This window comes from Falco peregrinus, chromosome 8 (assembly GCF_023634155.1).
Source record: "Falco peregrinus isolate bFalPer1 chromosome 8, bFalPer1.pri, whole genome shotgun sequence".
Classification (NCBI taxonomy): domain Eukaryota; kingdom Metazoa; phylum Chordata; class Aves; order Falconiformes; family Falconidae; genus Falco; species Falco peregrinus.
In genome coordinates this window covers 6,233,257-6,258,841 of record NC_073728.1, presented here as the reverse complement: position 1 = coordinate 6,258,841, position 25,585 = coordinate 6,233,257, and the positions used below count along the sequence as shown (strand labels likewise).

The 25,585-nt window shown below is 39.6% G+C and overlaps 1 protein-coding gene across 15 annotated transcripts in view; it reads left to right on the top strand.

Moving 5' to 3' along the window:
- PCNT (pericentrin) overlaps positions 1–25,585 on the top strand; it is a 91,714-nt gene that overhangs the window by 24,048 nt on the left and 42,081 nt on the right. For 11 of the 15 annotated variants that reach the window (XM_055811590.1, XM_055811581.1, XM_055811588.1 and 8 more), the window contains 15 exons: positions 414–446; positions 1,880–2,144; positions 2,418–2,502; positions 2,897–3,113; positions 4,541–4,779; positions 7,214–7,689; positions 8,956–9,532; positions 10,645–10,878; positions 11,735–11,899; positions 13,659–13,805; positions 15,286–15,437; positions 16,260–16,474; positions 16,946–17,157; positions 18,585–18,747; positions 19,833–19,976. In XM_055811590.1, the coding sequence (XP_055667565.1) occupies positions 414–446; positions 1,880–2,144; positions 2,418–2,502; positions 2,897–3,113; positions 4,541–4,779; positions 7,214–7,689; positions 8,956–9,532; positions 10,645–10,878; positions 11,735–11,899; positions 13,659–13,805; positions 15,286–15,437; positions 16,260–16,474; positions 16,946–17,157; positions 18,585–18,747; positions 19,833–19,976 (3,324 nt within the window). The remainder of the gene's footprint in view (positions 1–413; positions 447–1,879; positions 2,145–2,417; positions 2,503–2,896; positions 3,114–4,540; positions 4,780–7,213; positions 7,690–8,955; positions 9,533–10,644; positions 10,879–11,734; positions 11,900–13,658; positions 13,806–15,285; positions 15,438–16,259; positions 16,475–16,945; positions 17,158–18,584; positions 18,748–19,832; positions 19,977–25,585) is intronic. The other 4 variants (XM_055811592.1, XM_055811591.1, XM_055811582.1 and 1 more) reach the window with 2 other exon arrangements.

The window sequence follows — 25,585 nt, the reverse complement described above, 5'->3', positions numbered from 1 at the left end:
CTTGATCATTTATATGTTCACCATGTATTGAGTCTGTAACGTTAGGTGGGATTCTGTACTGCTGGGGTAATTAAAAGGCGAATGTAATATGCTTCAAATACAATTTCAGGTTTTCTGAATAATAGAACTGTGCATAGCTTATGAAGTGTAATAGGGTTTTGTGAGGCTGATTCTTTGTTGGTTTTTGGTCATAAATGGAATCAATAATTTTTCTGTCTAGTCAGACTTTATCTTGACTTTTTCAGGTGTCTGTTTTGATATTACAGAATTATAGCAGATAGCCCTTTATAGTATCTGCTGTAATTCTTATACTTCCTCTCTGTAGCCCTACTCCTTATTAACATTTCAAATGTCTTTCAAATTCACATTCCCATTCTTTGGACCCTTTCTGTTTCTTCTTCGTCTTGCTTGAGATGGTGAGACCAGAATGCAAGCCCATGGTCCAGGTGAGGATATCTCTTTCAGTGTGTGAGATCTTAAAAGTGTTTTGTTTTATTCTGCTTTTTTTCACTTGAGTAGTCATTTGACAATGCATTTGGATTCATTTGAGGACTTGTGGTGGCAGGTTCAAAACATAGCAGCTGGGTGATGGGATCGCTGCTGTGATCTAAGAATGACTTGCCAGTTCAAAACTGTTAAAACACTTCTCTGGGTTAATTTTGTGCCGGCAGACTTTGCTGCACAGGCAAAACCTACTCATGCCAGATTGGACTTCTGTTGCCTATTCTGCTGGTGGTGTTACTAGTGCCTGCTTGTCACTTGATTCCTCTGGTCTCTGTGCTTGGCAGCTGCTCCCTTTGGAAGCAGGCTTGTGATTTCTCCTTTTATTCTTTCCGTTTGCACGTTTGTTGTGAGAATTTTTCAAGCCAAGTGTGTATTTTCTGGTTTGCTACACAACACACTGTGACAATCAGCTGCGTTGCTTCCTGGGTGGCATCCTCTGTTTCTGTAAGTTTAGTTTCTAAAGTTTCTCTTCTTGTATAACATAAGCAGCTGCTTTTCTCCAAGTTCTTTCTTCTTGAAATGCAGTTCCATCTTCAGTTGAGGCTGTGGGCATTCAGCTAACTTCAGTCATCTGTGAATTTGAGCCATGTGGGAAACTTTTTAATTCCTTCTCATTATTTTTGTCTTTTTTTTCCTAACTTCTAACTTCCTGAGATGTTACTGCTTCTTTAATAGAGAACACGGGGAAGAAAGCTCTCAGAGAGTTCACGAATACGCTGCAATGTTGGCCATTCCCCTTGCTCCCTGCAAGGAGGGTAGCTTGCTGAACAGCCTTGATAGCTGTTTTCTAATGCATTTTTTTTTCTTGTTGTGGTTTTTTCTTTGGTTGGATGGTTCTTTTCAATCCAATGAATTTAATCTCTGCTTGAGCTAATGGATACCTGAACCATCACTAACATAACCAAGAATTGATTTTCTTTTTCCTTTCTTGTGATTTTGTTTTTCTGCATAGTTTGTGCTAAAGTTGTTTTTATTTGTTGGATAGTTTTCCCTGGAGCAAATGAAATATTCTTGGCAAAACTATGGCCGCTGGTTGCTACAATGAGCAGGGATGAAGATCAAGCAATATTGCAGGACTTTGCATGTTACTAGCTTAGACCTGAAGCACAAGGAAACAAGGAGAGCTAACAGTCTGACAGTAATTTTGATTGTGGTGATGAGAATGGTTTCTCTGATTGCAGTGTAAATGGAAAGCATGGTTTTACAGTCTTTGAAGGAAGGAAAGTTTCATCTTTCAGGTTTGTTTTCTTATGTAGCTTCTGGGAGAACATTTTACTGCTATCTCAACAATAAAAATGAGGCTGATCTTCACAGAATGGCTTAGACTAAAGATATGTACTTCTGAGGACTTGTGTTGGTTTTGCCTCCATTCCAGAGCTAAAAGAGCAGCTCCTGGCTCGTGCATCACAGGTGGAAGAAATAGAGCGTTTAAAACAAGAATTTGAACAGCAGCGTCAGCAAAGAAAAAGTGAACATGAAACTGAATTGGAACAACTGAGACTTTACTTTGAAAAGAAGTTAAGAGTTGCTGAAGAAAACTACAGGGAGGAATTGACTTTGCTGCATCAGAGACTGCAAGAACTGAAGGAATATTCACTGTCGGAGTTGGAAGTGAATCAAGATCAAGCAGGGGACACCAGGTGATCCATTCTTTTTCCTTTCATGTCATGTTATGACAAGCATGCTGCTTTTTCTTTTGTTATAAAAAATGATGCTAGCTTCTAAATATATTGGGACTGACCATTAGCTAATCTGTAGTTAGAAACCCAGCAATGGAAGTCATGAGTTTGCAGTCCTGTGCAGTTGTTACAGTTGCTCTGTGCCTACTTTCAGTATTACATCATAAGTCAGCAAGTTCATGTAACTTAATTTTTGACGTGTTATGTTCTTAAACTTTGAAACCCTTTTCCCAGTTTTGTCACAGTTTTTGAAGAGACTGCTGAGGGTGAGAGAAAGGATATGCTTGGTCAGCTAAATCAACAGCTGGAACAACATCAGGTAGGATTTTTTATATATTAAAGTTCTACTGTTCTTTACATGACCTATATGTAAATGGGTGTCTGATTCCTTAGCTCTTAGTAAAGAGTTAATTTGAGACATTTATTAAGGCTTAATAATTTCTGACAAGTATATTGTAAATTATCAACTTTAAATAGTTCTCAGACTAGCAGAACAGATGAAACAGTGTTTTGTAAGATCTTAAGGGGCTCTGCTGCTCTGGTAGCAGACGGAGTGGCAAGAATGGCACAAAACCAGTAGGGTTTTTGGAAACCAGATATGTAAGTGTCAAACGGGTGCTTTATAGTGCAATTCATGTAGTGCTTTTATTGAAAGATTCTCATAGTGGTTTCTTCAAAGCTGAAGATGTTTCTCTAACCCATTTCTTACGTAGGAAGAACTCGCCTGTTTGCAGGTGCAACTTAAAGAACAGCACAGGCATGAATTAGATTCCTTAAGATTTTCCCTTGCACTTCAATATAAAGAGGATCTAATGAAAATGAAGATGGATCTGTCAGACAAATTTATCACAGAAACTGAAGAAATTAAAAGAAAGCATTGTTTAGAACTTGAGCACCTCCGTGCCCAGCTTTCAGAAGAACATATTAAAGGTAAGATGATCTGGCAGACTGGGAAGTAAAACAGTAAGCTGCTTGTGTGGCTTATATTTTTCTATAGAAAGGCTGATCTGAAGAAGTTTTCAATTTGTTATTGGTTTAAACTATAGGGAGCATTTTACACATTAATCCCTGGCACTGAGCACTTTTTGACTTCTATGGGCATGTTGAGTTACAATTCCAGATGTGGTGACCTGAAGTTGATTGATCTGTAGTAAAACCTACTACAACTGTGGAGCAGTTGCTAAAAGGAGTTGTTCAGGTTTCTATTTTTGATGCCTAGGAGGGCACTGTCAATTCCTGCATTAATATTTACTTGAAAATTTCTTAGTGTTGTTGTCAGCTATGATAAATGTCTCTTGTATTTGCATGAAACAGGCCAGTTCTCGGTTTATTCCATAGAGTAGATGCACTTCTGTTCTATGTTCAATACCTTTTTTGCCTGTGTTCCTTTTGTTGGTTTGACACTGCTCTGCTTATTGCTTTTTCTTTGTGTGTTTTCCCCTAGTTGGCATACATGTTGGGATGAACTTTGTGAACAGAGAAGAAAGTATTTATGGGGAACAGAATTTGTAATAGATATCTTTTACTGTGGAGTTCAGGTTAAAGTTCCTTTTAAGGCTAAATTTAGTGAGACTTCCTATGTGACCATGGCTTTATGCAGTTTAACAGTTGCTGCTTGTCTTGGAATTGTAATTTATAGAGATATACTGCCTTGTACTGGTTGAATATGAAATGCATATATTGTTGAGGTGCAGGTCGGGGATTGTGGCAGTTCTTCTGTCTGCAGCCTCTTTCTAGAAGCATAGTGTGATACGCAAACATTTCAGTTTATAATCCATAACTTGCAGTTAGCCACATAACACACATGGCTATAACTATATTCCAGTGTATGTCAGTTAAAAGGATCAGTATGACTTCTTTAATTTGCTGTTATATTTCTTATCTTTATTTATTTATTTTTAAATACTAGACGAGTATATCAAAACTTAAAAATTTAAAAGCTTAAATTAGAATAGAGATTTTTCCCGTCTGCTTTTTGGGGAAGTGCCTTATGTAAATAGCACGTGCAAAAGAGAAGATAAAACTTCCATAAATCTGCCATTACTTGTCCAAAAAGAAAGTCAGCTCCTGTGGCTGTTGCTGTTAGGAGGGAGGTCCTGCCACAGGTTTCATGATCTGTCCCTGTTGTTCTTTGTGTGTTGAAACTGAAAAATTTCAAAGGCAGTGATAAAGCAGAACAGAGTACAAAATCATCCTGAGGAGGGATTCTTGTTGGCCTGTGGTTAGCATGGCTACTGATAAACTGAATGGCTGGCAACATTAAGATTTATTTCTGTGGACTAATTGGACCTTTTAAAATAAAATAAGTTCTGGAACGTCATTTTATTGTTTGGTTTGGGGTTTTTGCTTCTTTCCAGAAATCACCAAATTGCGCCTACAAACTGCTCAAGAAGCAGCACGTCAAGTTGAAATGGAGGTGGCTGAGCGAGTGTCTGTGCTGGAGGAAGAGCACAAAGCTAGGCTCTCTCTTCTCAACTCTGAGAAACAGCGTATTGCAGAACTTTTGGAAGAAATAAAGCACTTAAAGGAAGAGATTACTAAACAAAAAGATTTTTCTGTGCAGAACGAAAAGCATCTGAAAGAGGAAATGGAAAAGGTAATTCATATTACAGTACTGTTTTGTATAGAATTGGGAAGGCCAAGGGAGATGGAAACGGCACTTCCCTTTCAGTGTACCTAGTTTAGTGATAGTAGCTTCAGCTTTAAATGGACTTGTGTGATACACACAAATACTGGAATAGGAGTCTGAAGTTCAGAGCACTTTAATGTTAAACGCTTAGTTTCTCTGCAGATGAACTTTTCTTTAAGAGCACAGATAGTGTGGGAAGGCAGGTGCTTCAAGGGTTGGTCCAGTCCACCTTTTATATTGACGTAGGTCAAGCATATGTAAACTACTCTTAACACAGGCACGTACAAAAGATCCTTATTCGGAACATCTTCCTGCAGCACATAATAGTGTCCTGGTGGAAAAGTAACAGGGTGCGCTTGCACACCGTGGTGTGTCATGTGGTAATGGAGAATTCAGCAGAAAGCACTGTGGATGGAAAAGGCCCCTCTGCTGAACACGTCCCCTTTAAGAAATTTCTGCTTTTGTTAATACTCTATTTTGAAGCAAATAAGCAGAAATATTTTTTTTGAGACTGTTTTTTGAGGGAGGAAGAGAGAGTTGGACAACAGATTTCTGCTTTTGCTTTGCTTTGGTGTAGCACTCGTACTTTCACTGTCAAAGTCTGGGAGTTTAGAGACTCTTCCTTGGCACCTTCACTCTTACCTGTTAAATCAGCTGTCCCATTAGAGGGTAAACTTAGATTGGATGTTAATTAATTGCTTAATTTGTCCCCATATTTGAATGCTTATGAGAATTAGATGGATGAACCCTCCCTCCTTTCCTCTCTTTTTAAAGAGAGATGGGTATGTATATTCTTTTCACGATTTCAAAACTGATGGAGCAGGCCAGAGAAAACAGTTACAGGCTGTAGATAACAAGGGGACTCAGCTGAAGCTTCCAGTAGTGAAGCTTTCAGTACTACTGCTTTACTCCTACCACCTGCAGTATCTGGTTTGTGGTGCTGCTGGCAGGGTAAAAGATAAGTACCTACAGAATGTGCTGCTTGAAATGAGCCTGTCCTACATGCTGATCCTCTGTTTGGAAATACATATGTTGTTTGCCTTCTGGTCTCTTGGCTCTCAGAAATGGAGTAAATTTCCTCAATTGCCCCTCTATTTCCAGTGCCTCCTGCAAAAGTTTTCATGGATTGTGTGTTAATCTTAGAATCATGGAGGTTGGCAAAGACCTTTTGAGATCGTCAGGTCCAACCATCAACACGGGACTGCCAAGCTCACCACTAAACCATGTCCTGAAGCGTCGCATATGTGTGGGTTGGTTTTTTTTTTAAACCCCTCCAGGGATGGTGACCCCACACCCCCCCCTGGGCAGCCTGTCCCAGGGCTTCACCGCCCTTTTGGTGGAGAAATGTTCCCTCACACCCAACCTAAACCTCCCCTGGCGCAACTTGAGGCCGTTTCCCCTTGTCCTGTCGCTTGTTCCCTGGGAGAAGGGACCGACCCCCCGTGCCCACAGCCCCTGTCAGGCAGCTGCAGGGAGCGATCAGGGCCCCCCTGAGCCACCCCTTCTCCAGGCTGACCCCCCCCAGTGCCCCCCATCAGCCTTGTGCCCCAGCCCAGCTCCGGACAACACTCCAGCCCCTCCGCGTCCCTGCTGACGTGAGGGGCCCGAAGCTGCACCCAGGGCTCGAGGGGCAGCCGCACCGGTGCCCAGCACAGGCACTAGGGTTTTTTGCCTTTCTTTTGTGCTTCTTTATTTAGGTTGCAGCATAAATGAATGCTTTAATTTTTTGTTCAAAACAAACCTTCCAAGTGAAAACTGAAGAGTATATATCATACTGATGCTCCTATATTATGTCTTAGCTTTTTTTTTTTTTTTAAGAGATGACCCTGTTGTTTCCTTAGTTTACTATTTATTTGTTTACCTGTTTGCCTCTAGTGTATTTTTAGAAGCTTTGCCTTTTTTCACTGAGCTGGTGAAACCGTTTGGTACTTTGGCTTCTGTTTTTAAGCTATGTGCTTTTTATGTTGTCTTGTATGCTATGTATGAATACTGTCCTTGTCATGGACCCTGCATATGAAATGCCACTGGAATGTGTAAAGAGAGGAGAGGTTTAAGAGATTTTCAATCATGCCCTATATAAATACTGAAGGTGCCCATAGCTCTATAAGCTGAACTCCTGAAATGAGGAAAAGCAGCTTCAAGAGAAAACTGCAGAGTACCATATTCATGCTAGAATTTTGCCTTATTTTTTTCCTATCTTCCTTACCCCAATTAATTCTTAATAATGAATTAAATTGAGCTACCTATAAACTGATATTTCAGCCTTACTTTTATTTGGAAGGGTGACTTCACTGGAGGAATTAAATCTCTCCAAGACCTTAAATGCCTGAGAATGTTCACTTCAGACACTTCAGTTTGGTTTTGCTATTTTATGTATTTTTTTTAATAACTGTGTTTACAGGTGAAATATACAATTGCTGAGGATCACAAGAAAAAATTAAGGGAGGCCAGAGAAGAAGTCCAGAAAATAGAGGCTGTGTACAAAGAAAAGGAGAAGAAATGGAAATGTGAAAGCGAGGACCAGAGAATCCAAGCAGAAGAAAAGTTATCATTGTTGCGTATGGAACTGCAAAACAGAGCAGAATGTGAAAAGCAGAATTTACAAAAAGAGTTTGAAATTCGTGAAGCTGAAATGAATCAACTTCAAGATCACCAAGCTGCCAAAATTCTAGAGTTGGAGAAGCTGGTAAAAGAGCAGCAAAACAGTTTGCAGCAGCTAGAGGACAGCCTTGCAAGTGCACAGGCTATGCAGAAATCTCAGGAGCAGTATGACACTGACCTGCAGGCAGCTAAAGCACTCATGGCAAAAGAAATGGAAAAGGCCACGCTCTGTCTGCAGGAAGAATGTGCACTGAAACTTATGGAAGCTCAAAACAAGTAAGTCCCTGAGTATGTGAGCACTTTTCACTTACTAGTTCGTTGTTATTGTTGCTTTTTCTTATTTTAAACTTAATGAGTGGTAGTGATGTAAGTTTGTCACTTGATGGCACCAGCTAAGTTATATATGTAATGCTTACTCTCCCAAGGAACAGTAATACTGTCCGTTATGACTTACGATAGAATTTTGCTTCATGTAAATGCGTTTAATCTAGTCTAGCAAATCAAATGAAGCATAGTCAAGTACTGTCTGTTGCAGTTAGTATACGATTTTCAGTTGCGTGTTGTATTCCTAGCCTTGGAGGAGAGGAATATTATGGGACATGTAAGTGGAAAAATTCTCTAAATGTTTTCAAATGATTCAAATGAATTTAAGTAAGTTTTTCCTGGTGAATAAAGCCTGTGTTAACCACTGAATGCTAAGGTTGATGGGCTGCATATGGTATTTTTCAGTTCTGGTTAGACATGAAGGCTGTAACTGCTCAATTTTTCCTCCCTTCCTACCCCCATTGTTTTAAGTGTGTTAAAAGAAATAACTACAAGCTTGTATTTGCATGCATTCCTTCAGATTTATCCCTTCTTTCCTCCAGAAACATACACTCGCAGAACAAGATTGGGGAAACAAATACAGTAAGAAAACACTGAAAGCAGGAACTTAGCTTTTAAGTAACCAGTCACTTTTTAATTATTGGTGTCTGTATCCAGAAATACTATAGTTAATGATTACAGTAAATTGCAGCATGTCGTACTAAATCTTTGCATCAAGCTTTAAGCAGAACTCGGAGAGCTGAGATGAGTTTGAAGGAGCCCTCAAATATCACACATAGACTTCCACAGTGGTTTTTTTTGTCTTAACCAGACATTGTTAGAGACATTTCTTATGGTAGTTTTACGTGCAGACATCACATTTGAGATGTAGACAACGTATATACCATGTCCTAGATGCTTTCATATGGCAGTATTTTCTCAGTGAAGAGTGTTTGTATGTTGCTCTGTGTTAGTAATTTAATAGGGATGCCAGTCTACCTAGTAATGACCAGATACTACCAAGTGACATTGCATAAACTTTTAAGTATGTAACTTTGAAATAATTGTTGAGGCTTGCTTTGAGTGAGTTGCATATTTTGAAACATAAAGTAAAATTTGTGGAGGTTAAGTAAAGCCTACTTATTTTTCTTTGATTTTTCATTTATTAGTTCAATTTTTAAAAAAAACAAACAGTGCCTTTTTGACAATATTCTCTGAACTTTCTTGGAAATAATATAGGTTTATGGAGGAACACAAAGCTATGACTCAGAAATTCACAACTGAGCAAGAGGTTCTTCTTCAAGAACTGAAGAAGAAACACATTGATGAACTGGAAGTCCAAAGTCAACAGTTACAGGAGAAGCATAAGCAGCAAATTTTGTCTCTTACAGCTGAGTTTCAGACAAAGCACCAAGCTGAAATTGAGACACTTAAATCTACACTAGAAAGTAAGCATCAGATTCAACTTGAAGCTTGTGTTGCTGAACTACAGACAAAGCATCAGGCACAGATTGATGAGTTGGAGGCTAAACACTTATCAAATCTGGATTCTTTGGAGTCGTCCTACCTATCTGAAATTCAGAATATAAGAGATGAACACAGTCAGGCTCTTGAGAAGCTACAGCTGCAGCACAAAGAACAGCTCCATGAAAAGGACAAAATGGATCAAGCGCGCTTGGTTCAGGAGATAGAGATGTTAAAATTAAAGCATGCCGAAGAACTTCGGCTTTCCCAAAATAATTTGAAAATTGAGCTAGCTACTGCTCATATGGAAAAACTTAAAGCCGTAGCTGCTGAAGCAGAAGAAGCTCATAAGGTGAGTCAGAAAGAAAACTTGCGCAGAAGGTGAAATTTCGTGGTACGTTATGTGAGATCACGTTCTCCTTTGTTCTTGGGGTGTATATCTACAACCTTCTTTGTGCCAGCTCTAACACTTGTGTGTGACCATATTGTGAACCGAAATAGGAAACTGTTGTGAAGCTGAAAATTAAGTCTGTCTGTTGCTCCCTCCCCACGGATGCTTAGACTAATGAGTTTTCTATCTTAATGTGTGGAAAAGGTACAAATGAGGTAAATATTTTTAACATAATTTGGATTGGAGGGTCTTCATTTTGTGACTCGGAGCTTCTCTGCCTAGATGGTTAACTGTGTTATTCTTCAGAAGTGATCAGAACAAAGCAAACGTAATTCTATAGGTTAAGCTACATCTTTAGGAATCTAAATGCCATCCCTAAGTAGCACAGTCTCTAGAGGAATAGAAGAAAGGTAACTCTAAAGGTCCCAGATGGGATTTTGGGATGAGCATATCTTGTCTTAGGGCCTTTAGCAGAAGTCAGTAGCTTTACTCTTGATGGAGCAAGAAGTTCGAGCTCTCTTAGAGATCAGATGGGCAAAAAATGATCCCGAGGCTTTTCTGAGTCAAAGAGGTAAGAAGGCTTAGCTCATTGGTAAAACTTCAGAGCCTTCCAGAGAGGGATGCACTGTTTTTTTCAGACTTGTCTGTCACCATGCCTGTTCCCAAAGTTATGATTATGTGTTGATTTTTGCCCACAAAGGCTAAGAGTAAGGTCCTGTGGGGAAAAAGGTAGGTATTTTTTTTCTTCTGTCCTATCTTTGTTGCCTGATCTTAAATCTGCATTTCAGTTGTTTTCGATTGTAAAGAACTTCAAAAAGAAAAAAGTTGAAGATAGTGCTGATGGGGAGTGGCCTTGTGGATAGACGAATAAGTAGGGGATTTACAAAGCTTCTACTAGATACAAAATATAATTTAAATTTCAATGATATGTAAGTGTGCTTATTATTCGTGAGGAAATATTGTTCCTGTTTACTTAAAAAGCTTTAATACAGCATGACGTGGACTTTTTCAGTGGGTTACAAAGGTATTTGTATTTACTTATTTCTCCCCTTTCTTAATTAACGCTTAAACAGGATGATTTGAACACAGCTCTTCAAAATCAAAGGAGGTTGCTGGAAGAAGAAAAACGTCTGGCCCTGGACATATTGCATAAGGAAGTATTGGATATGGAGGAAAAGCATAGAAAAGCACTCCAAGAGGTTCAGGATCTTCGTGAGGCAGAAATTAAGAAACATAAGGAAGAATACTGCAGGGAACTGGAAGAACAACTGGCGAAACTAAAAGTACAGCATGAACGTGAGCAAGAGGTCAGAATATTTTACTTAATAATTTGAAAATTGGATGGTGTGCCAAATGACTCCCTCATCTCTGGTGCGCCTTTGCCTCAAACCTAAATGCTAAATGTTTTTTGTGAGGTGCACCAGGTAATACTATCTCCTGCGTTCTTTTGGAGTATCAGGCCTTAGAGCTGGTAATGATTTCCAGTTGGCTGGAGTGCATAGCAAACTCTCCTGACTTTTGGAAGAATAGCTTGCCTGGGAAGGTAGTTTTGTTTGTGTTCTGGGAAGCTTTCATGATTATTAAATTTTTAAGCCCTTTAATCCAGAAACAGGATTTCACTCTGATGACTGCAGTGACTGTTAAAGAGGATAATAGAAAAAAACACAAATGCACAAATAAAACCCCGAACCTTTCTGTGATATTTTTGGTGGACTTCTTTGTTGTATTCCATAGGATAATGCACTAAATATAGCTGTGTAATGCTTAATCCCATATGAACAAGAGAAATCACATTTTAACGAAATACACTCTCCCTGTGTTTCTTTCCCCCTATTTCTTGCTTATTTCTTTGAATTTCTCTTAGGGAAGTGTCTGTTGGAAAGAACAAGTAGGGAGTGCTTTGCTAGTCTGACCTAATGGTCTCATGAATACAGGAGATACTTGGCACCTAATGCCTGGTTGCTTCCTACCTGTTTTTATCAACTTGCTTTCTTCTATAGTCAGCATGATGATAAATAGCAGCTCTGTATGACCTTGAGGATTGGAGAGAACTATAGTGAAAATAGTCTTGAGAGTTTGATGGTTTGGTTTGCGTTTGGTTTTAGTTTTACCTTAATTATAACACTATGGCTAAAATGTTTTATATTACTTACTTGTCTGCAGATGTATGCTTCTGCATTGGCCTCTGAAGTAGAAACTGCACGAACAGCTCTTCTGACTCAATTTGAGGAGGTAAAATTGAAGCAGCAGCTTCAGTTCCAGGAAGAGATTGAGCTGCTAAAGTGTCAGTCGGAGGTACTGCTTGAACAGCAGATTGCACAGCTGAAGGTAGTGTCTGATTAAAGTGAACTTCAGAGTTCACACTGGTAGCGTGTTTTGCTGAAAAAGAACATGCATTTTTGTTCTTCAGCTGTATGACTCTCAGATGACAACCTGAGTTAGATCTCTTCCTTGCTTCACAATGTAATCTATTTGCTTCTCTTTGAAAGAATTCAACAGATCTTTACTGTTCCTGTCAGTGCTCCAACCTGAGATGGGACTCGGGTTCCGAAAACTTGCACAAACCTCTAAAAGTGGATGCTGCAGATGTGCAGAAAATTTCTGTTTCCTGCCCCTGGCCTTTTGTGGACTCCTGGTCATTCTTTGACCTCTCTCTGTATGGTGCAGCTGTCTTTTGAAACAGGACACAAATATATCCTGAAAAGCTGCTGGAGGTATATTTGGCATTGGTGTCCTCAGCTGAACCCTAGCCTTCAGTCCACAGAAGCTGGGACTGGACTGGCTGTTATGCATACACCCCAGAAGTGATTCCTCTTTTTTTCTCTCTCTTGTGCTGCCTAGGTACTTTAGTTAGCATTTGGAACACTGGAAACTTCTCTTTCAACTGAAATTTTGCCAGGGGTAATTCTATAGCTAGTACGGCTGTCTTTATTTTTTTTTTTTTTTTTCTCCCCTCTTCATTAACTTGATGACCAGTGTTTTGTCCCAGGAGAGACTGACTGGATCTCTTTGCAATGTCAGGCTGAGCTGTGTCCTGGTCTGCTACAGGTTTTTACAATGAGCCTTCCCCTGCCTGCTTCCCCCGTGATCAATTATGTGGTTGTCTTCATACCAGCCAGTTTTGTTGCTTTCTTCCCCTCTGCCTCCCCTAGCAGGTTTTAGGCATTCAGAGTTCCCCTTTGCAGTCTGACATGCTCTTTTAGTGAATGCATTGCTTCTGAGAAGAATAGGCAGGCTGTTTCAGAGACTTTGTCAACAAGTTTTCTGTACTGGTTAAGGAAAGTCCTCATACTTGTTGTGTCTGTTCATTTGATCTTGCTAACTGCTAAGCACTCTGCTGTTTGAGAGCTCAGTGCAAGGGCTGCCAATGTTCTGCTCTGAAGTCTTATTTCATGACCTGGGGAAAAGCTGTTAACTTACCAATGGGAAAAAAAAAAAAAAAGGCACCTATCACCTTGGAGCATATCGGTGTTCATAAGTCAAATTGCACAAGTTTTTTTTATACTGTGATTTAGATAATTTCTCGGTTCTGGTGTTGCAGAAATAATTACTAATCAGGGTTCTTTTTAGTGTTTTTGGGAAGGTATCCCAGGACCTTCTTTCACCTCCCTTATTTGCTGATGCAGGAGTGGGGGATGTCTAATAATCCCTTCCTTTAGAGTGCTTTAGAGCACTTAAAGGTGAGATCTGCTTTAATAGCTTCTAGATCATTTAGCCATGTAAATCTACCTTGTAGATTTTAGTTCTGTTCGGGTAAATCATTCCTCCTATGTGAAACTGAGTACTATGCATGTTGTACTACTTGCAGTTGCTCTAAAGTGGCTTCTGTCCATCTCTCTCTTGACTTACCTGTTTTCTGTTCCTCATCGCTATCTCAGCAGTCTGAAGTGACCCAGGTCTCAGTGAGCGCATTCAGATAGTTCTTGTACCTACCTAACTGTTTTTAAATTATAGTTTCTGCATAATTTTGTTGATTTGGGGGTGTTAACTGTGCACATTGGAAGAGGAAAAAATGCATGGGGGAGGTTGGTTGTGGGTTTTTTGGGGGTTGTTTCTCTGTAAATCAAAGTATATGTGACTTATGTAGGATGAATTTGAAGCTGAAAAAAAAGCATCACTACGTGACAAGGAGCAGATGTTGCTTCAGGACAGGGAGAAAGCACTAGCTGCTCACCAAAAGGAACAGGAGATGTTATCAGCCCAGCTGCAGGAAAAAGCAGCAATAATTATCCAGGTGCGTGGAAAATTAAACCTAGATTTTAAATGTATGTGGTTTTGTGATTTTATTTTAGCACAGTGCTCACAGCTTTCTCAAGATTTATGTAGGGGACCTGTGTATCATTCTTTTGATCACTAGTTTTCGAGGTGTAATCTATGATGGGCTCTGTCTCTGAGTTGGAGTGCTGCAGCAGTAACATGGAAATTGAAACTGGGGATCAGCTTGAAAATGAGTCTTCGGCCATTTCTCAGGGAGATTAATGCTGCTTTATAAGAGAATGCTGGATGCTTACCTTTTTGTGGTCTGTATATTGATGCCATCTGTGTCAATTTATTTTTTTCCATGTGCTCTAGTAGCTTTTGTTAGACCAGCTGACCTGTAACTTAGAGGAAGTGACAGGCAAATGGGAAGTGTGGATCCACAAGTAGCAAAGATAATCTTAGTTTGCCCAACTTTATGCCTCCTGTAAAGCATATATCTAAGTTGAATCTAGTTTACCCAGAAAGCATTATAAACAGCTTCGAAAAGGCATCTGTGTTAATTAAGAAGTTTAGAAACATCAAGTTCTTTTTCAATCGTTAAAATAATAGCTTTGAGTTTTCAAAATAGAAGATACAATGAAATAATACATTAACGTCTTATCTCACCATTCAGAAAGCTCTGACCAAAATGTAAATTTGGTATATTAGACTGTTCTGTTAGGCCTTTATGTTCAGTGGAAAAATGGAGAGTAACACTAAGAATTTCCCCTACTAGAAGAAATGTATTATTGTTTCCTGCTGTTCATGCAGGATGTGATGAGGGGTGAGCAACTTGGTGTGGGAGTAGAATGCTTTTCTTTCCTTGCAGAGTTTCTTCCCAAACAGATGCTTTGACTAATTTGTTGGCTTAATTAAGAGACAAAGTTTATAACAAAATAGTACCGAACTGTTTGGCAGCAAAAGAAGGTCGCGGAGGATATATACATATATTTATATATTTTAATGGGATAGAGGTGTCATCTGAAAATATAAATATGAGGTGAGAAGGCAGTTATCTAGAAACTTGTTTTCAGGCAGGGCTTACAAAGCAAAGAAGAAAATTAGCTGGCACTGATACTGGATCAGGTTGCTGTTCAGGTTTCTGTGGTACAGTGTCAAAATCTGTGCTAGGACATTGCTTTGTGTCTTTGAAGCATAACAATGAAAGCAAACTAAGAGCAAACTAAAGTATGACATGAAGTTTTTACAATTTTTTTGCATTGCTTGTACGCACTGAGTGAATGCAAGTGAGGCAGCTCCCTGAAGCAAAACCAACATCAGAAAAGGAGAATTAAAAAAATAATAATTCATTTTTAGGCTTTCTGCTGTCCTTCATTTCTAGTATTTGTAGAAGCAAATTTCCATAACAGCAGACAATGATAAATATGAAAGTGATAAAGGAGATAAGATCATTAGGTGAAGTTCCTAGTTTAGGCAAAATGATTGACTTTGCATTGTTACTGTATTTTGCACAGCTGGAAAAGAAAGTGGAGTCTTTAAACCATGAAATAGAGGAGACCAACTCTGAACTGGAGACACTTCTTCAGCGGCGAGACAGAGAAAACGAAGAAGGAGGGAATTTAATAGCCATGTTGAGAGCTGATATTGAGCAATCCAAGGATGAAAGGTTTGTCTGTCTTGGGTTACATAATGATTAGTAGTTGTGTTTTCCTTTGCTGCTTTTCTCACTTTTCATAAAGAAATCAATAACTAGGCAAAATTAAGCCAGCTCAAATTAATAGTGTAGGATGATGGTTTTATTTGCAAGGGGGTTTTGAGGTGGTGGTTTGTTTTTTTTTTTAAATTACCAACCTGTCTTGATATGGAGAGCAAGATTATTTTTTTCTTTTTCTTTTTTTTTCTTGTGGTCTGATGGAGACTGGTGTTTTGGGGTTTCCACCATCTATAATCTTGGAAAAAGCTAGTAAATGGAGAAAGCCTCTTGGTCACAGAAGCCTTTCAGTGCAGTGTGGACTGGTGTGATCTGTCATTGGAATGTGTGGGTTAGAGAAGCTATCATGCTGAGTAAGCTTCTAGAAGAATTGCTTCTCTCACCTTTCAGAAACTGGTTTAATGTTTTTCTTAAAAATAAAGTGTTTTCATAAATACAGTTTTTGTTGTCTACTCTGCCAGAACACCCCTAGTTATTTTGATGTCACATAGTAGGTGCATTCTCCCTACTGGTGCTTCCACAGATGTGCAAGCCTGAGCTGCTTGTGACTGTAGTATGATCTCTCCATCTACCTGTGGAGAAGACGGAGCTTTTTTGCTGAGCCTGCTCTGTGAATTGACCTTGGTTTTTTTCTGAGTCATCTAAATAATCTTCACTGGTAACTGTCAGACTATGGCAAGACATCCATTTTAGGCTGTCAGTTTTTCAGTAGGTTAAAAGTGTCTTTTGAATTGAGTGCATGCGATTTTTCAAGTGTTCAATATGCTTTTGTTCTAGGAAAAAGCTGCAGGATTCTTACCAGCATGTTTTGAAATTGCTTACGGAGTTGGTGAAGGCCACAATAGCTATTGAGGACCTTACCTGTAGCAAGATTGGTCTTTGCCTTGATGACAGTCTGGCTTGTGGAGATTCTAGAGAACATCAGAGTATTATGGAAGAAATGGGATTCATGCAGTATTTCAAAGCCAAAGAAAAGCATCACCTAGAAAAAGGTGAGTATAAATCTGTACAACTGGATGTAATCAATTCATGTTCTTGAAAAATATATTTTCTTTTCCTTTTCTGTGGAGGGTTTCAGAAAGGGGTTATCTCTTGTTGCAGTGTTTTCTGTGTTTCTTTCAAAGTTGCTCCATGGTTAAGATAGTGGCTGTCAGTGTTCTTTCATTTTAATTCTTTTAATAGTGCAACTACTAAAATGTTGCTGGAGACGGCAGAATAGATTATATAGAGCAGGAGAGATGAACTCAGTGAATGCAATTTTAGGCCCTGATGTATAGCACAATATTTTCAAACGTTGTGAAAGACTGTCTTGATATGTCAACATTGAGTTATTGATGTGTACAAGTTTTTACCTTGTAATACATCTTCAGGACCAACCATGTCACTGTCTGATGTCAGTTGTTATCTGTGTGGCCAATTCTGTGTAATTTTTCTGTGCTTTTAAGTAGTTTGTGTGTTTTCAGTAGATGAAACTCTTGATGAAACTCTCACAGAGCACAACCAGCTGTCTCCAGTGACTGATGAGGGGTCTGAGTTGAGCCAGTATTTATGTGAAAGCGTTTTTACAAAGCCAGAACTGGCATGTGAAAATGAAGAAATGATACAGAAAATTTGTCATCGATTGCGCACTGCAGTGGAGAGACTTCTGGAACTGGTTACAGAATCAACTGAACAAGTAAAACTCTTTAATCTGTATAGATGTGTAATTATACTGAAAATCTGAAATCTGCTCTAAGGCTTATGTATTTAGCACCCTGGAGGACAGGCTACTAAAAAGAAATAGATTTTGTGTGAATGCATGACAAGTTATCATTATAGGGAGGCATATGCATCCCCTGCTTCTTACAGTGAAGATTTTGCCCTTATTTGATCATTTCTTATTAATGAGACTTTTAACAACTTATAAGTTGATTGCCTTCAGTAGATTTTAGATGCATTTGGTAACTTCTGGAGACCAAGAGTTAAATGTTTTTGCGAGGTTTTTATTGCATCTCACATCAATGCTTCAACATTGATTAGTAGGTTGAAGAAAACATAGTCCTGTGTTAAAATATTTGGGGGGTATGTAGGTAGCAGCAACCAAACATCCTTTATAATTATATACTGTTTAATTGTGATAAAAGGAGCTGAATTCAATATCATAAAAGAATTTGAATATTTCCATACTGAGTCTTGCAGTGTCTAGTCATTCAGCTTTAGGAGGAGAAGCTGTAATTCTGAGGTAGATGTCTTGAGTACTGTATGCATTTAGAGAATAGCATTTAGTACTACAGTAATTAGCTTGTTGAGTAAGGAAGCCCCTAATTTAAGAGAAAATGTGAAGGGAAGGAATTTGTCTGAAATTCCATCTTCTCGTCAGGTATTTTGTGCAACTCGGAGATAAGCGTATGTGTGAGATAGATATTCACCATCTTAGAAGTACCTCCCAGAATGAGGTGCTTAACTTTGTACTTTTGGGTACTGATGCTGGTTCCTCTGGCACGTAGCTAACTGTGGTTGAAGCACCTGGCCAAGTCATGGCAGATCTACGTTCTAGGTCACCTTCATCAGCTGTATTCAAGCATACTCTGCTTACGTCTGTGAAACGTTCTGTCCACCTGGATAAGCTAAATATAAACTAAATGGGAGTGGGGCTGCCTTAGTCATTTTCTTTGAACTTGAGACATTGCATGTAGGAATGCAAGATACATAGTCTCAGAGAACTGGGGCCATACCTTGGAAACCTGATGATGTCACTGTCTATTACATATGCCTGAGTCTCTTGAAGAGTTTAAGGATGCTCTGAATGTCAAGTGGCTCAAGAAGTGTCAAGCTGAGCAGTTTAGCCAACAGGGAGGTATCTTTTTTTATGCAGAGTAAGGAAACCTATGTGCCGAAGGAAGATTTGTGGCAAAAATACAGGTATGTGAGTACAGAGAGTCACCAGAATGTCCAGGTGTTTTGAGCAAAGTCAACCTAGTACTAAAATGAAACTTAAAAACCTGGACCTTAATGTATAAACGTTATAAAAAAATTAAGAAGCTTTTTGTTTAAATGTCTGTAGTATTATTACATTGCATGTGCGTCCACGATCTGATGCTAGGGGAAATTGTTTACCTCTAGCTAGAGAAAATGCATGAGAACCATGTGCAATTTGAAGAAGAATTCAGCCGCCGAAATCGGGAAACTGCCCACGTGGTTAGTCAGCACCAGGAACTAATGGAGTGCCTCAGCGAGGAGAGTGAGGCCAAGAATCAGCTGGCCCTAGAGCTTCATAAAGCAGAGGGTAAGACAAAGAAACCAATATAGAGATTTCAGTATAACTTATTCATAGCCCATTCCTCCAAATATTTATGATATGCTTTCTGTGTCTTTTGTTGTTGATTTGCCTGTCTATAATCCAATTTCTGCATTTCAGATTGCTAAGCGGGGTCTTCTCTTGCAAATGTACTACTTAATTCTCTTCGTGCATTTCCCTGGGGCCAATGTGATCGTGCCTAGTCCTATACTTACAACACTGACTGCATGTGAAAAATATCATAATTTTTCAGACAGCAGTTTGCATTCCTGCATGTCTAAACATGGGAGCTTGGATTATTGAAAAGAAAATATACTCCCAGTGTAAATCAGCCCACCTGTCTGACCTTGGAAGGGTTCCACATGAACAAGAGCAATGTTTGATGGTAGTGCAGCCATAAAGAGATTCTGTTAGAAGAGACAGAAAGGCTGAGGCTGTTGATCTCAGCGCTGCCACAGACTGCATATCATCAGTCTGCTTCCCCCTTGTGATGATCACTATTTGAGGTCCTCATCTTTATGTAGGAGAATCTTTGAGAGTTTCCATGTCCTTCAAGCTGAGGTTCTCTCCCTAATCATGGCATCTGCTTTCCATTCCTCTTCAGTTGTACTCCTTTAGGCTTATTTAGTCTTTCCAAAATCCTGTTTCCTTCCTTTCTATGAATCTTTCCTGGATTTCTTGTGCTCTGAATCTAAATTTGACCTTACTTTCTGGAGAATCTGTTTCTTTGAACCTCTGCCCCCAGCGGAGGATGTGTCAGGCTGTCCTGTGTTGTGAGGTGATCCCAGGTCATCAAGGCTTACCAATCCCCATATATATTCTACATGTTTGGAGACATTTTGTGACATGGCAGCCTCATAACATCTGTTGGAATACATTAACTGGTACATTTTATTCCTTCAAATACTTCCAAAAGCCTAGCTACAGTGCAAATTTAAGTCACCTTGCGCTGCTTCCTTTCTATATTGTCTTCCACTGTTTACAAAAAATTGTTTACTCATGTTTTCAAGCTGCTTTTTTCCAACAGGTGAGTTTCTCTGTTGCTTTATTTGCATTCTGACTTGGGATTTTAGGCATTATTGAAGGCTATGTTGCAGAAAAAGCTGCACTGGAAGAGGCATTGAATCTGAAAGAAGAATCTGAACGTCGCCTTGTTGTGGAGCTGGAGAATATGCGTGAACGCTTCCAGGAGCTAACCCAGGAGCAAGCAATTATTGGTGAGGAGTGGATGTGATGCTATTAATGGAAGACAAAAGTGTCTCCAGTCAGGGAACACTGCAGCATTTCTGTAATGTATCAGTCTGTGGTTTTATGACTTAGTGAGCAGCTCAGTCTGATACAGAGGTTAGCAGGGTCTTCCTTTAAAAGCAGAAAATAAAATAAAGCAGCTGGTTCTTTGCTTTGGCAGTAGCCCTGTTAGTGAAACCTATTGTTTTAGTCTTAATGGCAAGTGTCTCAGAAAATGAAGCTTGTATTAACTACAGGTAGTTAGTTGCAACAGATAATTAACACCTAATTAATAAGTGAAATGCTGGTTATTTGACGCTACAGTCAGAGAAGAGTTGGAGCTTCAAGGCTTTCCACTGCTTCCAGGACTAAGGAGATAGCTTAATAATGATGGAAGAAATAAAATACTCCTGGGAGATAATTTGTATTATGAAAAAATTGTGCTGATGAAGTATACTTTGTTTCATACATAAGTTTTTCCCCTGCTCCCCAGCCTTGTTCTGTCAAAACACATGCACGTGATCAGTAAGGGTGACCGTGGGAAGATTTTAATGATCAAGCTCAAAGTCTGTTTAGGTTTTTAAAGGAAAGTATATGGGTTGAAAAAGCTGAATGAAATAGTGTTGGAGAAGATAAAGTGAGGCCCGTATCTTTTATGTGAAGGGTGACTCACTGCTAGGCACAGCCAGCCACTGAAATACCAAATCAAACTCAGATAAGTAGATCGAAATAAGAAATCTACATAACTCCTTCCTTCACACCATCACTCCCTCAGCCCCACAGAGTATGTGACTATGACGTAAGTTAGCTACAAGGAGCTCCTGTAGGGAACAGGGGAGATGGGGAGCGGGTAGGGAGGGATATTACAGGGTGTGGGGAACTTCAACATCCTGGATGGAGTCTAGTAACACTCAGTGAGTGAAAGTTGGTGCTGTGATAACTCACACTGCAAATGAAGGAGCATGCATTTTAGCAGTGACAGCAGTGATTTAATTAAGATCCCGAAGAATCGCAGTAATATAGCTGGCTTACATGTAAGATACTTCTTGCATTCACAAAAGAAAATTCAGAGATGTTATGTGACTTGCACTACACAGGTACTCTAGATTAGGTTATGCTGGTTCTTACTAATGAATCTGTGAATCATTTAAATAGCATTATATAGCTTAAACTTCTTGAATTTGCAGCCTTAATGACGTTGTAGTACTTCTGTAAGTGAATTTCACTGTATTGTCTTCCAGTAGAAATTTTATCATTTGGGATTACTGCCTTTCCATTTCTGCTAATGCCAACTTTACAGTGCCCTCAGCTATGTCACCACAGTGCCACCTTCAACTACGTTTCCTTTACTGCCTGAGCAGACTATGTGACAGGTAGTTGTACATAGTGCATGCTTAGGTCAGAAATGAAGACGGCAGGAAAGAATTTTCTAGTGAATTTCTCCATTGTCAGTAGTAGAGGAATGTAAAGAATCTAGGTTTCAGGGTATAGACCTAAGTGTTACAGGAGGGATGTGTCTGACTGGACACTGTCTGTACGTTGCAATTATCTGTCCTCTTCTCAGGAGCCTCTGTTGTAGACTCCTGCCTTTCAGCCCTACTGTATCATTCCTCTGTAACTCTTGCCTGCCTCTCTTCTCTACCCCATCTCATCTTCTCTTCACCTTGCTGCTCTTCACCTCTCTTCTGAATCTTGACGCTACCACTGTCCTGCTCTTGTGGACCACCATCCTTCCATGTTCTTCCTTTTGGCTCTGCACTGGGCCTTTCAAATACAGTGCAATCAAAATGCTTATGTTCTACGTAGAATCGTAGAATGGTTTGGGTTGGAAGGAACCTTTAAAGGTCACCTAGTCCAACCCTCCTGCAGTGAGCAGGGACATTTTCAAGTGGAACAGAATACAGTATTTTCAGTTGGAAAGGAGCTACAACAATTGTCTACTCTAGCTGCCTGACAACTCTTGGTCAGTCCTGAAGTTAAAGCACGTTATTAAGGGCGTTGTCCAAATGTCTCTTAAACACTGACAGGCTTGGGGCATTGACCACCTCTCTAGGAAACCTCTTCTAGGTTTTCACTGCCCTCTCAGTAAAGAATCCTTCCTAATGTCCAGTCTGAATCTCCCCTGGTGCAGCTGTGAACCATTCCCACATGTCCTATCACCAGATACCATGCAAAAGAAACCAGCGTCTCCCTTTCTGTGTCCCCTCCTCAGGCAGCTGTGGAGAGCAGTGAGGTAGCTCCTCAGCCTCCTTTGCTCCAAACTAGACAAATCCAGAGTCCTCAGATGTTCCTCATACCACATGCCTTCCAGCCCTTTCACCAGCAACTAGATCAGGTTGGTCAGAGCCCGTGCAACCTGACCTTGAATGTTTCCAGGGATGGGGCGTCTACCACTTCTCTGTGCGACCTGTGCTAGTGTCTCACCACCCTCATCATAACAAATGCCTTCCTTATACCTAGTCTGAATCTACTCTCTTTAGTTTAAAGCCATTACCCCTTGTCCTATCGCTACTGGCCCTATTAAAAAGTATAGTATGCATTTGTTAGTGTTAAGTTGTGTCTGTCTCTGACCTCTCATAATGGCATCTTAATAATAACTTCCTATTGCCTTAACAGAAAATTGGTTAGTGGTCTCTTGCAGATTGTGCTGGCTTACAGAGCCCACACTCATTTGCCCCAGTAAGCAGAGGAAGAGGAGGTGGGTGAAGACCTCTCTCCCTCAGGGGAGAGACAGGAGAACATAAACAGATCTGGGGGCTGTAACTGAAACTAAATGCATGTTGTGCTTGCTTTACAACAGTGATTATGTCATTGAGCAATGTCCCACAGGAAACACAAAATCATTCTGTGATATTGTTGAACACAAGTACATCTGTGTGTCGTGGAAATGTATGACAGATTAGAGAGTCTGTAAGTCTGTGCCAGTGAGTCCTGCTGGACTGTATCCTGTCTTGAGTCTCCTGCCAGGAAATAAAAGTGGGGTCTGAGGCATTAATTATTCTATCTGTCTATGGGGAAAATTGCAAAAAGAGAATATTGATTGTCTTAGAAAATGCTTAAGTGACTAGCCAAGAATGTTGCAACAAACGTGTATGGTTATAATGTAAAACCATTTCTGTAGTAGTTCCAGTCCAATTACAGGCATGGATCAACACATGTCATCAGGAGCTTTGAGTGATAATACAGATGAAATGCATTTTTGCCAAATGAAAGGTAGGAACTATCTGTATTATATATGAATTTTTAGTGATTTAGAAGATGGAATGGATCACAATGTCCCGTTCTTGTTTTGTACATGTCTGTGTGTTTTGATTTCTAGGAACACCTATTGCTAATGTAGCACAAAAAGAAGGTTCAGGTTTGTAATGATGTGTGGTTTTTTTCTGGTTTGTGTTGCTATAACACTGAGTGAATGAAATGGTAGTTTTAATTTTATTTTAACAAAGAGGAATAGTACTTCATAAATAGGCCAAACAAATTACTGGGATTATGAATATCCTGGCAAAAAAAAGTTATGACTTCTGTGATGCATCAGAAAACAACTAAAACTAAGAACATTCAATTTGCTGATCAAAGTATTTAAGGGAAAAAAAGTTTTGCTGTCATTAGGCTTAAAGTGCTTTGTGCCATTATCTTGATGTTTGCCAACTTCATTTTCCTTTTGAGAGGATGGAGTAGGTTGTAGCTTTGAACTTCTAATGCTACGCAGTGGGCTGCAAAATTATTAAATTAATTTAAAGGGGGGAAAAATATTTGAAATGATGTGAAAGGGTGAGCTAAGAAACATACACCAGGAACTGAAGGAAGTCTAAGGGAGACTAGAGAAATGCAATTGAACGGATAGGTAGATGAGAAAAAAGAAGAGAGCAGAAGGGTAAGGAAGGCCTGTTATGGGAAGAAAGACAAAGCCAAAAACAAGCAAGAAGAATCAGTATAATTTTATACTGTCTGATGCTGAAGTTGAAAGTTTGAAATGCCAAATTGAAAGAGACATTCTTACCCCTCCTAAACCAAAGCATAGTTAACTCCTGAGTAGCTAACATTTAGATGTGATAAATTCATAGCTGCCGTGATGATGATTATGTACTCAAAATATAATTCCTTCATGTTTTTAGATTAATTTTATTTGTATGCACATCTATATTTGTAAATGTGTTCTCTTGCATATTCACTGCCTCTTGTTTCTAGACTTTTTCTTTTCCCCTAGAGGGTGTGAGGTGGGTAAACAAAGTCCCTCAGGTGAATAAAAAAAGAATTGTCTAGGTAAATTCCTGTTAGAGTTAAAAAGCTGTACTGGGTTGTCTTGTCCATTACTATGTCTTTATTCCTTCTGTCCATTCAGATCTCCCTCAAACACTATTTTTATTTATCGTACTTTTGGTAACCACCTCACTGTCCTGAAATTTGGTGCTGCTGGCTCAGTGAGAGGGAATGTCTAACCTAGCTGGTTGGAGTGCATTTGAGGATTGGCGTTCTCCCAGTAGCTGCAGGCCAGCTCTTGCCAGCAGCTCATTAGAACTTGAACAGTTTGCATTTGCTGCAAGTGCTAAGCCCTGAAATTCATCCCCTTTCTCCCATCCCAGCCATCAGTAGTACTCTTCCTCTGGCTTGGAGTTGTTTGTAGTATGTGGAAAATATAATAAATAGAAGTCATATTGTTTGGAGTTGATTGACATGGCTTCTTCCTTGAAAAGCTGATGCTTCCTCCCCTTTTTGATGTGGAGCACTAATGTGAGTAGAATGGCCTTGCTAATAAAATGCACTTAGAATGGAGCTTGGCATTTGCTAATGATGGTTTTGGGAGTGGGGAGGAGTGTGCTGGGGCTTTACTGAAGTGGAATTGCATGATCTCAGTTAGCATTAATAAAATAGCAGGCTTGTCCCTACAAAGAAACAAACCTGTGATTGATGTTCTATTAATGTTGCTTGAAATGATATTTATACACTTGGGGAACATGTGCTTTAAAAAAAAAAAATCATTGTTCAAGCAAATTTACACTTATTTGAACTTGCCGAAATTTGATACCTGCTTTCCATGAAACATTTTCAATTCTATGTAAAATCTGTTAGCCTAGTTGCTTTTTTTCATTAACTTATGTTTCCGTCTGAGGAGGTGACGCTTTAGTTTAGTTTTAGCTAATCGGTATTTTGTTCGTCAGAAAAGAATAGTGTTCCTTTTGAAGCTTAAAAAGCAGCCTTCAACTTGTTAATGACCATGTTTCTTAGGATATAGAAGGAAAAATTTCTGTGCTTGTTTTCACAAAAGTCGGCTCTTTTCACAGAGGGCCACTCTACACGTGCGCCCTTCCCATGGGTGCACATTGATCTGTACACGCTATACCTGCCCTTCTTTGCATACCGTGTATAAGCGACCAGAACGTTATTTTATTCCCACCTCCTGCCTGCCAAAACACAGTGCTTGGTAAAAGAGATCCTCTGTGGTGCAGCTACGGCTGGGGGTCGGTCTCCTATCAGAAGTCAGGCTGGTGCTGGCTTTCTTCTGGGCTGTGTTTCAGCCTTGGATAACTTGCTGCGTTGCACCTCAGGCTGGCAGTTGGCTATTACAGCTCCAGGTGGGTTGTGAGAGAAATTCCTTCGT